Genomic DNA, 14,494 nt, shown 5'->3' with positions numbered 1-14,494 from the left:
CAGCTGCACACAGCCATTAACAAAATCTCAAACACGAAACATAATCATGTATAAAACATGCCAAACACACATACACTTACACATGCATGTCACACACATGTCTAAAGCAATAGTATGACATTTTGGGAAATGCCCTTATTCATTTCCTTGTAGCAAGTTAGATGAGAAGATTGACAATACTCATGTAAGATAAATATAAAGCTTGAGCCAGGAGACAGCTAACTTTGCATATAGACTGGAAACGGGGAAATAGCAAACCAGGCTCTGTCCAAAAATATAAACAATCTGCCTACCGGCTCCTTTAAAGCTGAAGTTCGTAACTTTCAGTAAAAAAAAGTTTTTTCCAACATTTGCTGAAACTGTCACTATATCCTAACCGCACAATACGACAATCAGTGAAATAGTAATGTATCTTTACCTCTCTCCCTGTCAGCTCCTGTTGTCATTTGCTAGATCCACTGTGCCTGACTGACAATCAGAGCAGGAGTCTCTGACAAAGCGTCAATAACTGCTTTTAACTGCGGTTAAACTGTGAAACTAGGCAGCGCTGATCAAATATGAAGACCCTGTTACTGTATTGCACATTTCTCACATAAGGCGTTTTCTGAAACATATTTTAGGGTACTGTTAACTGTAAAATCAGAAAGTTGATCATAATTGATCAGCCCCGCCTAGTTTTGCTGTTTTATGATTTGATTAATCATTAAAAAACAAAAGAATAAAATGATACATTGTAAATTCATAGATATGAAAATGGTATTGATCTTCTGATCTAACTCTCAGCAATAACAATATTTCCCAAATTGGTGAATTATTCTTGAAGTCAGACATACTATGCTCCCTGTATACTGGTATTAGCATTATCACAATGGACCTAAATATACAAGATATACATTTTAAGATCTATAACTCAAATATTAACATTTATATATAAATGCAAATCTTTTGAACTGAAGGGCTTGAATGATTAGTTGAGAATGCTTCATGATTGATTCCAAAGTAACTGAACATCAGGCTGTAACCACACTAACTAGACTTTACATCTCTACATCACTGCAGTCAGGTGAGACATTATGCTGTTGAAACAAGATTTGCTGTTTGCAGCTTTTCGAGGATGCGAGGATTAGCTGGTTGTTTTATATAACTGTTAATAAATTATGGAACAAGCCATTTGCAGACATCCCTTTGGGCTCCGATGAATAGTGATGGGCATTTTTCCCCCTATTTTCTGACATTCTGAAGACTCAAAATAGACAAACTACACTCTTTCATATATAGATGGTGATTCAACATATACTAGTGCAAATCCTGTATTTTAAATCACATCAATTTGTTTGTAAAAGAGAGCAGGAGACCAACAGAATGATACTATCTCTAATATCCCACTTGGATGAGTCCCTGGTGAAAGACCAATGATCTTTATTAGTAAAAGATATTTAACCATCGACTCAATGTTCTCATCATGAAGGTGTTAGTCAGATGCAGCGAGAATGAGCAGCAGGAGTTAATGAGAGCACATTCAAGAATCAAGAACGGTTTTGGTGGGATGGTGACGACAAAAGTCAGCTCAGTCATGAACCAGGAATCTGTTCAAACATATCACCTCGTTCAGAGAAATCAGGCTGACTAACAGCCTAAACTGGCAGAGGCAGGCAGCAGCAGGCAGACGCAGAACATAAATATATTCATCAATATGATGTGCAAGTGGGGATGCGTGATAAAATTAGAAAGAGTTGACGGCTACAGGACAGAAACAGAGAGGCTCCAACAGAGCAAAGAAAAACTTGCTATATATCGAGGTTCTCGCTTTTTAACGAGGTAGGAGCAGCTCAGGCCTAAAAGGTCGAGACAAACAAGATTTTGACCACAGGGAAGGTCAGTGGTGCTACGTCCTGCTTCAAAAGAAAAAACGTGGTGGGAAAAATCTGCTACCTTGCTGCGACAACTGTGGATTTACTCAGCTGTCCACATGACAGGATGTGGTTGAATAAGGTCACTCAGTGTGGCTGTAACCAACACAAAAATACTATCTGTATCTGGTTATGACACAAAATATCTGCCTTTGTAACTGTATTAAAATTATACCTGCAGTGAGTGTCGTTTATAACTGAAATACAACTTGTCTAGTTGATTTCCTTTGGGCATTAAATTGTTTTCTACCATTTAACTAAATCAATCAAATAGTAAACCATAATATGAATTTAAATATCACCTTCACCTATTTATGTTCTGGGTGGAAATCATAGAGGAAATAAAACAGTAGTAAAAACAAGAGACATATTTCATAATTTTCTGAAAGACTGTGTTAAAAATTGTGTAATAGGCTTAAAATCAGGAATAAGTCAAGCTTTTTTCTAGGGATGTGCGCGATTAGTTGATTAAATGTTACCACCCTCGCCCCTCATCACCAGAAATACAAGTCGGTTAAACTTATAATTAAAATTATTACAATTCTACAACCACGCCTCATCCTTCTCCTTCTCCTCATCCAACTGGTCTCCCCCCTGCAGCAGTGGTAACCTACTGTATTCCACATTGCACAGCTATGGTGAAAACAGATGAAAAGTAAAACCGGTTGAAAAAAGGGTGTGAACAGTACTGGAGGGAAATTGGAGTGAAAGATATGGCGACGTGTGTCAATGTTTTAAAAAGTCCACTCTGCCCTCCTTCCAAAATCCTCCTGCTCCCGCTCCGCTCACATGTTGGTAGCTCACACTGGTAAGTACTGCTATAAGAGTGTGAAGCAGTATAACTTTAAGTTGATGTGCCTGTTTGCCAGCATTTGTTAAGATAAATAAAGGCTAAAAAAAAAAAAGTAACTGATGGCTCTCGCCTGCACTTCAGGCTTGTTTGCACTTTAGGCTTGTCTGCGTGCCAGGCGACTGAAATGGCATAGCAGGACGCTGGCATACAGCCGGCCCATATGTCAGCCTTGCAGGGAAATAATAATCTGTGTCACAATGTCTAGGATACATCAGTGTGTGTATGTGTGTGTGTGTGTCTGTTACCTTGGTGTCCAAACGCTGCAGGTAGGAACAGATGTACTCGATGCTGGCTCCAAACGGGTGGACGTGCAGGAAGGTTGAAATGATCCCTGAGGTAGAACAAATAGGTCAGGCAGACATGTTAATTAAACTGTCAAAATGCAAAGACATTCCTTGTCACAAAGCTCCAGCCTGTGAATTCTGTCGCCGGTCAAACATGACATTAAACCAGAGCAGGATACTCAAGAAATCAGTTTGCATTATTCTTTCTCCTCTTGTCTGACTAAAATACTAGCGAGGATGCGTTGAGTGGCTTTTGTCTGAATCCCAACATTGTGAAGAGCCTCTTGTATATTGTGGCTTCAGATTATAGGGAGTGTTTGATGCTGGCTTTGATGCTGATGATCTCTCATTGAAGCTACTGAAACTCTGTACAACCTAAACCAATCGGCTCTTGACTCTCTGACAGGGCCAGGAGAGAGATAATCCTCCACCTCAGCTTAGCATCACAGCACCACGAGGCTGATACCAAAACTTCGAAGAAACCAGCTGAGATGTGGGTGGTGATTTGATGATATGAACACAATGTGTGTGTCTGCATGTATCCAGGCAAAGCCTGTGAGCCACGAGAGCTAGGCTAATATTCAGACTTCCTGAATAGAACAAGAGGAACTTGAATGATAGTTTTTGATTCATTGTTAATTGTGTCTTATCTGGATCTGGGAACAAATCATGCATGTTTTGGTTCAAGTGTGACATCTCTCTGTTTGTTTTTCCAACACACAAATAAGCCTCAATATGATTTAGAAAATGATGAAAGAGAGAGAGGGAGGGAGAGAGGGAGGGAGAGAGAGATAGATAGATAGAGAGAGATTAAAGAAAAAACAAATATAACTTTCTGGCTCTGTGTTTTATTGCGGTCACATATTAAATAACACACTGATTTCAAGTACTGTTGAACGCTAAACGATAGTGATGACAGAGTGTTTATCTTGCAAAATGATGAGCTACTTTAAACAAAAATCATATGTTATTTGGGTTTTGACAGGAAGTGATAAGGAACATTTCAGCACATACTACAAGTTCAAAGCAATTGCTGCAAAAAAAGCCAAAACTATTCTTCTTTTTCTCAAATCATATTATTTCCTCGTTCCCCCTGATGTCTTTTCAGCAATGCAGCAGCATTCCCACATCTCAGCAGATAACGTGCAGGGTCGTAGCTACCACTCAGGACAGGTCCTCCACAAGATTTCATGGAATTTAAAGGATTTGATGACACAAAGAGGAAGTTTATATGAAACTATAACACACATTACAAGTGACTCCACCATGTTCTATGCCTACCTGGCTAGTCTTGTCTCTCAAAACCTAAAGTTTACAAGTAAACTGCATTCTCAAATCTCAATATTTTTTTATATCCCAGATTACGTTTGATAGACAAAAACACAGACTTTCACCCAGGAGACTGCGGTTTGTGTTTTGGGTGAAACTAAAAGAAGATGTTAACAGCAACCTAACAAAGCAGTTAGGTAGTGATTCACAATGTTAACAAGGTGTGACCGTAATCCAGGGCGACAGACGAAACGGGGAGGGTAATTAAAAATGCAGTTTAGTTGCATAGGAATGTAATTTTGTGGGAGACAGGGCTGATGTATATAGGCTGTAAAGGAACATATAGGGAAATAAAATGTTATTGCACAGTTAAACAAATACATTGTTCAGTTGAGAGAATGTTAACTCTTGGCCTTGGTATTTCTAAAATCCTAGCTTTGACCCTGTTGACTTTTACTTTGTGAGCATATTTGTGTGAGCAGGTAAAATTGTGGCCGCATCTACAAAAACCAAAGATCCAAGTCCTAAAAGAGAAAGTGTATAACAAATGATTAGAATAGTGTTTTCAGAGCACACTAAGTGTTTCATTCTCATAAAAAAAAGACAGCTCATCCTGGAAAGGCATTTGCAGCTGAACAATACAAACAAACGCTTTCATCTTGTATACTTTTCTTGCTTTTCACTTTTCATGAAGGCGTGAAGGGAACAGTTCAAAGATTACACAACTGTGCTCATCTACATTCACTGTGGGAAGGGAAAGAGAAGGCAAAGAGATGCAACCCTTTGTCTCCTGATGAAACATTTTCCTCCAGGAGTCGAGTGGCCCTTTTTTTCCTGCGGTGCTCACTTCAACTCAGCTTCAAACAAGCCGTCAAGAGGAGTGATTCTGACATAAGAAGGTGCCAGGATCTTTAACTGTGGACAGCCTCTGTCTCAGCAAATAGCCAGAGTGGGCATGAACAGAGGACAAGCACCACTGACTACCTAATTACCTTATGAGACAGTAGATGCAGGCATTTCTGGCACTGTAAGAACGGTACAGCTGGACCCAGATACAGAAAGGTCTTTCATTTGGTCAACTCCAGCACAATTTGCATTTCATTTTCACTCCTTAGCAAGTTTTATCTTTCATGCTTTGAGCCAACGGATGTCCCTGACAATTAACATGTGAAAATGCAGCGCGGTGGAAAACAAGCAGCAAAATAGGACGAGGCTTTGTTTACTTCTATAAATAATGCAGTTTATTACACACAAGGGAGATAGATGTTGGCCATATTTTCCATTATCATGTAGTCACATTGTGTTGTGTAATCTAATGAGTACAGTGGACTCATTCTCTCTTCGTATCTTCATCCTCTTTTACTCTAATGGCTTTCTGATTATGCACAATTTTTATGTCAATGTGACTCAAGCAAATTGGAGAAATCCAACTGCTGTGGAGGTGGCATTGACAACGGGGGTTCAATTATAGAAGCAATGGTAAAATAAAATTAACAAACTGATCCCTTTGCTTTTATGGCCCAAAAGTGTTTGTAGTTCGAGCAGTTAACTACACAGAAAATTGGCAAAAAAACGGCTCCATGTATCACATTACCATAGCCGTTCAGCCATTCCTTATTGAAGTACACATCACTCAACATAATTCAGCGGATTCTTCAGCCAACCATGATATTCATGTGTCCATCAACAGGCAAATGTTTGAAACTTATAAGTAAGAAATCATGAGAAAGTAAGTAACTTATAAGAAACATATAATGTAAAGATAAATGTGCATGTAGCTTTCAAGTAATTCATGTTTTATGTAATTCGTGCTTCATCTGTCTGCCATAGTGTGGAAGTGTGGTCAGAAAGACAAATTTTGGGAAAAATGGTAGCGTAAATGTAGTGATGCCATGAAGGTACGGTAAGGCAGCATACCAACGAGCAGTGCATCCCTCTCAGATCGAACAGGACTGGGCAGATTCTTCTCTGGAAGACCTTCCTTGTCCTGACTGCAGGACACCACTGATGATGCTGTTACATCCTGAGGAAAGACCGACACAACACACTGTTAAAAGACCCATGTAGCACCTCAGTTAAACACTGATGCTCCTGAAAAATCTAAACAGACCCAGGGCTCTGGGTAGTGACAGTGTTACATTTAAGGGTGTTTTAATAAGCATGGACAAAGTTTTGCACTGTAAGTTAATACAAAAATAAACACAAAATAATCAACATAAAAAGAACGACAAGACAATGAGCACAAGATGAAAGAGCGAAAGAAGCCAGTGGCTAAAGTTCTGACAAAAGAACAAAACAAGAGAGGAAGTACCACCAATGTTAATGATCAAGCTGTTTCCTACTGTGAGCCTGTAACAGCCTGATACTGAGACATGAGGATAGAGAGCCCATTCGACAAATCAGTGCCGTTTCTGTCCCCCGGACATCACATGCAGTAATATGCATGAAAAGTATCTGTATAATACATTATTTGATCAAGCAAAGAATCCACTTTGTGCTAATTGCAATTTGAAGATACATTATGTAAAACCGTAATAAAAACTAACTAGAACAGCGAAAAAATAGGAATTCAACACATCCTTGCCCTCTAACACTATACTTAGATGTGTAATCTATTACCAGTTTGGATATAGAATATATATTTTAACATTTATGTTATAAGATTCAGTTCTGAATAAAAAACAAACAGTAACAATGGACAAATGGGACCATTTAGGAATGGCCCAGAGGGGTGTATGTGTGTTTGTGTGTGTGTGTGTGGCAGAAAAAAGGCATTGAAGTGTGTCTTATATGAGTGAAGTTTCTTAAACAAGAATAGCAGCACTCTCGTGTGTGAGTGTGTGCACATTTACTAGATATGTGCACTGTATGCTGGTCTTTCATTTTCTAACCCAGTTGTGTCTGGGTGATTTAGTCAGTGCAAGTTCAGTCGCTGTGAAGACTGGCCTGTGATGATATGACATGTCAGTGGAAAGTTAAGGGAGGGGAGGAGAGGAGGTGAAATAAGTTTTTAAAAAACTTAAGGAAAAGACAAATTTTTAGTGTGGAGCGGTGTGAGCTCGGATTCCACTTACATCGACTTGATTAGCACTCTGTTCGCTCCCTCTGTCATCTCGATTCAGCGTCTCCAACTAGAGTCAATCACAAAAATGAGAGGAAATGTCAATGAGAAACAAGTTACCCACTAATGCAATCAGACAGACCAACACTCACTCTCTACCCCCCTCTGACACACACACACACACACACACACACACACACACACACACACACACACACACACACACACACACACACACACACACACACACACACACACACACACACACACACACACACACACACACACACACACACACACACACACACACACACACACACACACACACACACACTTTTTTAGAAGAACTTTTTCTGTTGAAGCTCTGGAGATGAAGTGTCAGATAGAAACCTAAATAATTGGTCCTCTGCTCTGCGATGCTCTGTGGAAAGTCGATCATTTATATAATCAAAGATGTATCCACAGCACAAAACACATGCAACGGAAGAATGCCTTTTAAATACATTTAAATAGAAAAATGCTGTTTAAGAGGACACACACTGACATACGATTTAAAAGGCGTGGATGACTTGGCAACAGTGCTGACAGGTGTATGATGACATCTTCAGAGTGGATTTAGGGGACTATGGGCACAATATGGTGACTGCATTATGAAGCAGACACACAGAAATAACGCAGCAGACAGCTATGATCCTGTGTGAATGAAAATGTAATCTACAATCCAATGTAAACACTGCACTGAACCGTCACATTGAGTGGAGCTGATGTCCTGTACAATATGCTGGTATAATATACAGTATGTCCTAGTGTATATATGTTAATGTATTTCTCCGCCTAATGTAGGCCAAGAGGAAACAGTTTCTTTGCACTTATCAAATAAAATGATTCTCAAGCAGATTATGAAATCATATGAACGGGAGGTTTGCTTACTCTATCATCTCCCTGCTCAAGCCTATATGCTGCTCCAATCGTCTTTATTTTGCAACAGGGGCTGATATTTATGATAGTAACTGCCTGCATAACATGATGAGACATGATGAGGTCAAGTCTCAGTGACCTGATCTATTGTTGATCCAGTGCTATTTAGTGACAGCAGGAATCAGTGATGATAAACTCATGTTGCAAGGGCAGCAAGGATCCATTATATGTGATTATTAAAGATGAATTCAAAGTAAGACATATACATTTGCTTGTTTTTTGGCCACTTGGAGGAAGCACAAATTGATATGTTTGATGAAACAGTTCCTTATATTTACATCCAGCAGTTATAGAGAAACATTATCTCACTAATTTAAAACCATGTTTGTGTCCACCTGATGAATTTAATGTTATGCAATCACTCACTTTTGGCTCCGTTTTTGGTCTCCTGAGGGAAATATCTTGCTCTTCAGCTGCAACATGCTCCACTATGTTCAACAGCTAATCTCCTACTCAGTCCAGCTACTCTTTGGTGCTTAGCAGGCAGCATATGTACAATGTGGTTATCAGAACCCCTTTGCCCTCAAAATAGCTGCCTGCGGCCAAAAACAATAACATGAGGGCGAAACAAAACAGTAAAGTTAGGGGCCAGGCACCTAAACAATGAGCTGAAACTCTATAAAGCTTCACAGAACAAAGGGGAACTGCAGATTCAGGTGATAAATCTCTGAAGGTACTTCACTACAAGTGACCCCTTTCACATTTTCATTTAATACATTGTCACAAAAAAGTACAACCTTTTCAAGTCCGTCAATGCTCTCTGGGGAAAAACAACACAATAGCAACACTGTTTTTAATCGTACTGCTGTTGCTATTTATCTTTCAGACTCTAATTATGAGTACTAATTTTGGACGTGGGAGACTCAGCGGAAGTCATAACATTTACAAGAGCTGAGACAGATCAGGAGGATAGTAAAAGGATAGTAGTAGTGTTTGCTGTGGCCATATAATATATAACACTGGAGTTGTGCTGTGTGTAGGGGCTTATCTGAGTGTTGTTGTTGTGGTGGAGGCTGAGGCAGTGCTGCATGGTGAAGGAGTGGGCGCTCTGTGCTCTACACACGCAGTCAGGGTTCTCGGAAATGAGAGGCAGGGGAGCGTGATGAAGCGGTGGCTCGACAAGCTCCAGATGAAGCACAACATATTCCTCTTGTCTCCACTGACCAACATTGCTCATGTTGTTACTTGTCAGTCTCTCGCTGACAAAGGGCTCTTGTGGAAAGTTGTGTTTTTCCAAACCTTGCTGTCTCCACCAGCTGAGACTCTTCCACTTCTCCTACTGCATACACACCTCTCTCTTTGTATTTGTCTTCAAAAATTACCTAATAAAATCAAAGTGTATGAAGATGTCACTGCATTATTTAAAATTACATTTGGTGGTCAGCTATGGTAAATAATCTATAGCTACAGTAAGGACAGTGCTATAACTTTGTTCACGGCCACATGCAACTTTTATAACCTGCCATCCTTGCTTCTGACTACCTGGTGCAACACTTACATGTTACAATTGCAGGCAGGGCTCACAAAGGTCAGTCAAACATTCCTACAAAGTTGAACGAATATGAACTTTTGGTGCAGTGTTTAGCACTCAGCGCACTGCTTTTAAGGGCTGGACAGTAAGGAAAAAAAACACATACAGAATAATGATGGATCCAAATTCTGTTGTTTGCAGCTTAAGTTCAGGGGGAGGACAGTTGTATTTCCTCCAGTGATATAAACAGCTTGTAGCCATGCCATCTCCTGAGGACAATGTTCTCACTGAAGTCCAGATGATGCTCTGCTACTTTACAACTCTGCTTATGTACAGAGATAATGAAGAGATGCATATGGAAGAGAGGAAGATAATCATTACCAGAAGAACAGTGAAACAAAAAGGGAAGCTAATCCAAATATCTATTGTCCCTGCAGAGAGAAAACAATCTTCTCCTGTATAACTGTAGTCTGTTAAAAAGCCTGCAGGGTAACTGACATGCCCAGACATGTAACTAACACTTTATTGTACAGGTCCATCTTTTCTGAATAATTCCCTGGGAAGCATCATGTTAACACAAAATGAACAAAGAATATCATGAATTGGTGTATGGATGTGTGAAATAGTGGTTTTTGATACTGCATGGCATACATTAAAGAAAGATGTCCAGGAGTGAAGAGCTCCCCTAAACAGAGAAAGGGTGGGGAATAATTGCAAGTAGCACCAGGTCTAGGTCGATGGACGTCGCCTCCAGCTACCTGCTGCATTATGGAAATCGGACCAATAAAAAAGGTAAATGAGCAAGAAGACCAGTAGAAATTATAGGGAAAATAATGAGACACTCTGATTACAACACACACAGAGGGGGAGTGACTTCATTATCTGCTCTGGATGCCATTACTCCACTCTATCTTTATATAAAAAATAGTTGTCTGCTGCTATATTCAGTTGTAACAGATTGCTGCAACTAAATAATTTCCATTCGGAGATTAAAAAAAACAAAACATCAATCTATCTATCTATCTATCTATCTATCTATCTATCTATCTATCTATCTATCTATCTATATTAATGCTGCCCCTTTAATATTGAAAACCTCTCTATGCTGAATAGACACAATTCACATTCTGAAATGTCCAGCTGACTCATTCAGTACCAAAATATATAGTTATTTCTGGAAACCTTCCAGAATAAAAATATTGAAAATTAGGGCCTGGTAAAAAAAAGTGTTACCAAAATATTTCTGAAGTAAATAAAGGGGTTGGAGACATTTGATAACCAAGATAAAATGATAGATTAGCCTCACTCCATCAAGCCAACACTGGAGGGAGGAAGACAAGAGAATCATTAGTAGAAGGAGAATGGCGACCACAGCAAGCTAGGGTAAAGAACCTCCACAATCCCGTCCCTCTCGCCCTTCCCAGTCAAGAAACCTTCCTCTATAGAAGCAACATCAGTCAACCAAACTAGGAAACAAAATCCAGTTCCCCACTTTATTTGGTATTGTAGCACCTTATTGTGCATAGATCTGTCTCAGAGTGCTGAGGACAGTAATGCCTGTCAGAGGGCAGGGTACACAGAAAAGAGAAAAGCTAATTCACATAGTTTAAAAATCTGCAGCTGAGTGACCTTCCATCAGCTCACAGCAAACCAACTTAAGCAGCTCCATTTTATAATTATCATTATCCATTACACAGCTGATTGAACCTGAAGCTCAATCTCCTGTCTCATCCCTATTACACACTTGCACTCGTATACGATCTTTGTTGTGTGTCAATAGGTGACCTGCAATAAAATGACATATACGGTATTAAAAACATTACCTGGGGTAATTTTCCCAAGGTATGCAAACATTTTCAGCTTCAGAGCTACATACTGTTAAATAAATCTCACTTGATTCTAAAAATTCACGCAAGGATTTTATGTGCCCTTAAACGCCTTCTACCACTTTTACACAGTTACAGGCTGTATTGTGATGTGTGTCTGAAATTAGGAGAGGAATCTCAAACGAGCAAAATATAACCAGCTGAAATTTCTATAAAGAAACACTGAGGACGCTGTTTAGACAATCTATACTGCATGGTCTAAAGGGCATGGCACAAGTGGCATGTCCAACTCCACTTTTGCTAGTTAGGCGGTGCATAATCGAGGCGGACAGTAAGGCGCAAGAAACAAAGGGGTTGGACTCAGTGTCCTCTCCCATTCCCTTTAACTGCCAGTTGCGCCTGCAGATGGCGCATTGTTATTTAAACAGCAGAAATTGGAGAAGTGGTGAGTGGTTTTCCCCTGAGGAAATGGATCTGCTCGTTTGTGAAGCTGCAGCTCCTCCAGCATCTCACAGTCCTATGCCCAATCAACAACTCCATTGGACTGAACATGAGCAAAATACACCAATAATCTATTTAACTGAAGAGGAAGAGGAGGAGGAGGAGGAGGAGGAGGAAAATGACTGTGCGTCTGTGTGTGTGTAAAAAGAATGATGCGTGGAGCAGCTCTGATGCCATCCAAATCCACTTATACGCTAAATCATCCACCTGCCACCCACCTGAATTAATGATTTTCACTCTTCCTTCGCTTCACTGTAGGCTGTTAGTTTTTTAATAATGTATTATATTGATGCATTAGTAGTTTCTTCAGTGATTTACTTTAAGGATCAAAGGTTCACTAATGTAAATTTATAATCGTCAAAGACATTTTAAATATCAAACCCAATTTTAAGAAAACTATTCGGTCAGCATTTTTTCAGCAATAGCTCTTTAGTGTATTTACAGTCTTTTATTACCTCTCTGTATAGTAGTTTTCATTGTTAGTGGCGGGGTCCTAACCTGACTATGCCAGATGGATTGATCCGCATGATTTGCATTTGGTCAGCATATCCATCTGGGAAATCTCGTTTGGAGATCTTTTGGGAAGGGGTGAAAATACTGGCTGCTGACTGGATAAACCATCTGTCTATCAGGCCCAATCAACCATCAGATCAACGAAGCGTATGACGTACAAACAGAGTGTCGAGGCAAAACTCCGAAAGTAGACAACATGTCGGTATATATCGGAATATTTGCCATTTTTGTAACGTGAATTTACGGATAAAAAGGCACACTTTATGTTATTGAGCGGCTAACAGAATTAGGGCTACTCTTGTCCAAAAATGTGTCTAGATCAGGTTGACTTTGCATGCCTTGGATTGTTTTGGGTCTCTGTAATTGAATTCTTGTCATATCCAAATAAAGCGTTAAAAAATTTTTAGCAAGTTCCATGTCAGAAGCCTTGTAATATAATAACCATGGCTGATAGCGAGAGGTGTTGACATAAACGAAAACCAAACTGGACGCAAGAACAGCTTTAACTTCTTGCCCAACTTGTGAATGAAAGAGAGGATATTATTAAAGGAAAAGCAGTTGGAATAAGGTCAAAAACAAAAAGAAGACTGAGAAAATATATGTCTAGAAATACAGTAAATGCGGCTTTCCCACCATCATCAAAGGTTTCTAAAATGTTGGGGCGGCCAATGTCACAGTGGTTAGAGCTGTCGCCCCATGTAAAGAGGCTGAAGGTCATCGAGGCAGTGGCCGTGGGTTCGACTCCGACCTGTGGCTCTTTGCTGCATGTCTACCTCTCTCTCTTTTACCCCATTTCCTGTCTGTCCTACTGAATAAAGGCTTGAAAACTGTCAAAAAAATTATCTTTAAAAAAAAAAAAAGTTTCTAAAATTTTTCAGGCAACTAAGGTGCGGAATGGCGGCAGAAGCCATATTAGGGTTGTTTGTGATTTGCTTGTAGTGACTCAGGACTCCTCTTGACTATTTTAAGAGCTGCTTTTAGCACAAAAATGCTTTTTGAAATACTCTTTGACCAACGATTTTGGTTAAAATCAGCAGGTTAGGAACTACTTTTAGCCTTAAGATGTTTTGGGAATACAGCCCAGGGTTAAGTGCGTAAATCAGGTTTCCTAATCCCCTACACTGATTACGGTAACCAGGTTATACATTTACATGACATTTAAGAAATCGACTTTCAGGAGAAAGCCTGTAACTCGGTTACTCAGTGCATGTAAACACCTGATACCAGCATCTCAGTTTACTGTTCTCCCACAGCTGTATCAGAGCTGTATTAAGTTACTGCTAATGCAAACCAAACTTTTCCTGTTGTTGCACTCAACTGGAAAACCACTGGGTGGTTTTTATTGTGAAGCAGCGGTGAATGCAGTATAAATCAAGGCACGACAGGATGGAAAAAAGCAGATTACTGACTGATTTCTGTAATAAAACAGACACAAAAAAAGTCAACCTTGACTGAAATCTTAAGTACTAACTTTTTTATATGATTTTGATTTCAATCTCTTCATCTGTTCCTTTATTTCGTAGCCTCAATCTTAAATTATTGGTTAAATTATAGTGACCTGGTCTTTAAAGTACTTCAAATGATCTGCCTCTTTCAATGATCCATTTATTAAGTTATGTTTAATACCAAAGATCTTGATTATTTGTTTATTCTCAGTGCCTTTAGGGGGAACTTCCATCTTCCATCTACTCTGCTGGGTTGATTCAGGGACAAATCATTAGATACCACTTTAAATGCGCCCAAATCTTCACTAAAATAAAGCCTGTGGTGTCCTCTCAATATGAAGTAATTTCTTTCTAACTACATCAAAAATGAGGTCTGTTTTTTA

At 39.5% G+C, this 14,494-nt stretch overlaps 1 protein-coding gene across 1 annotated transcript in view; it reads right to left on the bottom strand.

Annotated features, from left to right (window-relative positions):
- Positions 1-14,494, bottom strand: part of LOC310948715 (ecto-NOX disulfide-thiol exchanger 2-like) — a gene marked incomplete at its 3' end in the record, with an annotated part of 123,526 nt that overhangs the window by 1,274 nt on the left and 107,758 nt on the right. Inside the window, exons 12-14 of the mRNA XM_083915933.1 lie at positions 7,391-7,447; positions 6,234-6,339; positions 3,009-3,094 (exon numbers count right to left, since the gene is read on the bottom strand). Of these exons, the coding sequence (XP_083772059.1) occupies positions 3,009-3,094; positions 6,234-6,339; positions 7,391-7,447 (249 nt within the window). The remainder of the gene's footprint in view (positions 1-3,008; positions 3,095-6,233; positions 6,340-7,390; positions 7,448-14,494) is intronic.

This window comes from Echiichthys vipera (genome assembly GCF_963691815.1).
Source record: "Echiichthys vipera genome assembly, chromosome: 6".
In the NCBI taxonomy this organism is placed as follows: Eukaryota; Metazoa; Chordata; class Actinopteri; order Perciformes; family Trachinidae; genus Echiichthys; species Echiichthys vipera.
The sequence above is the reverse complement of the archived record's forward strand: the minus strand, read 5'-3'. Positions and strand labels throughout refer to the sequence as shown.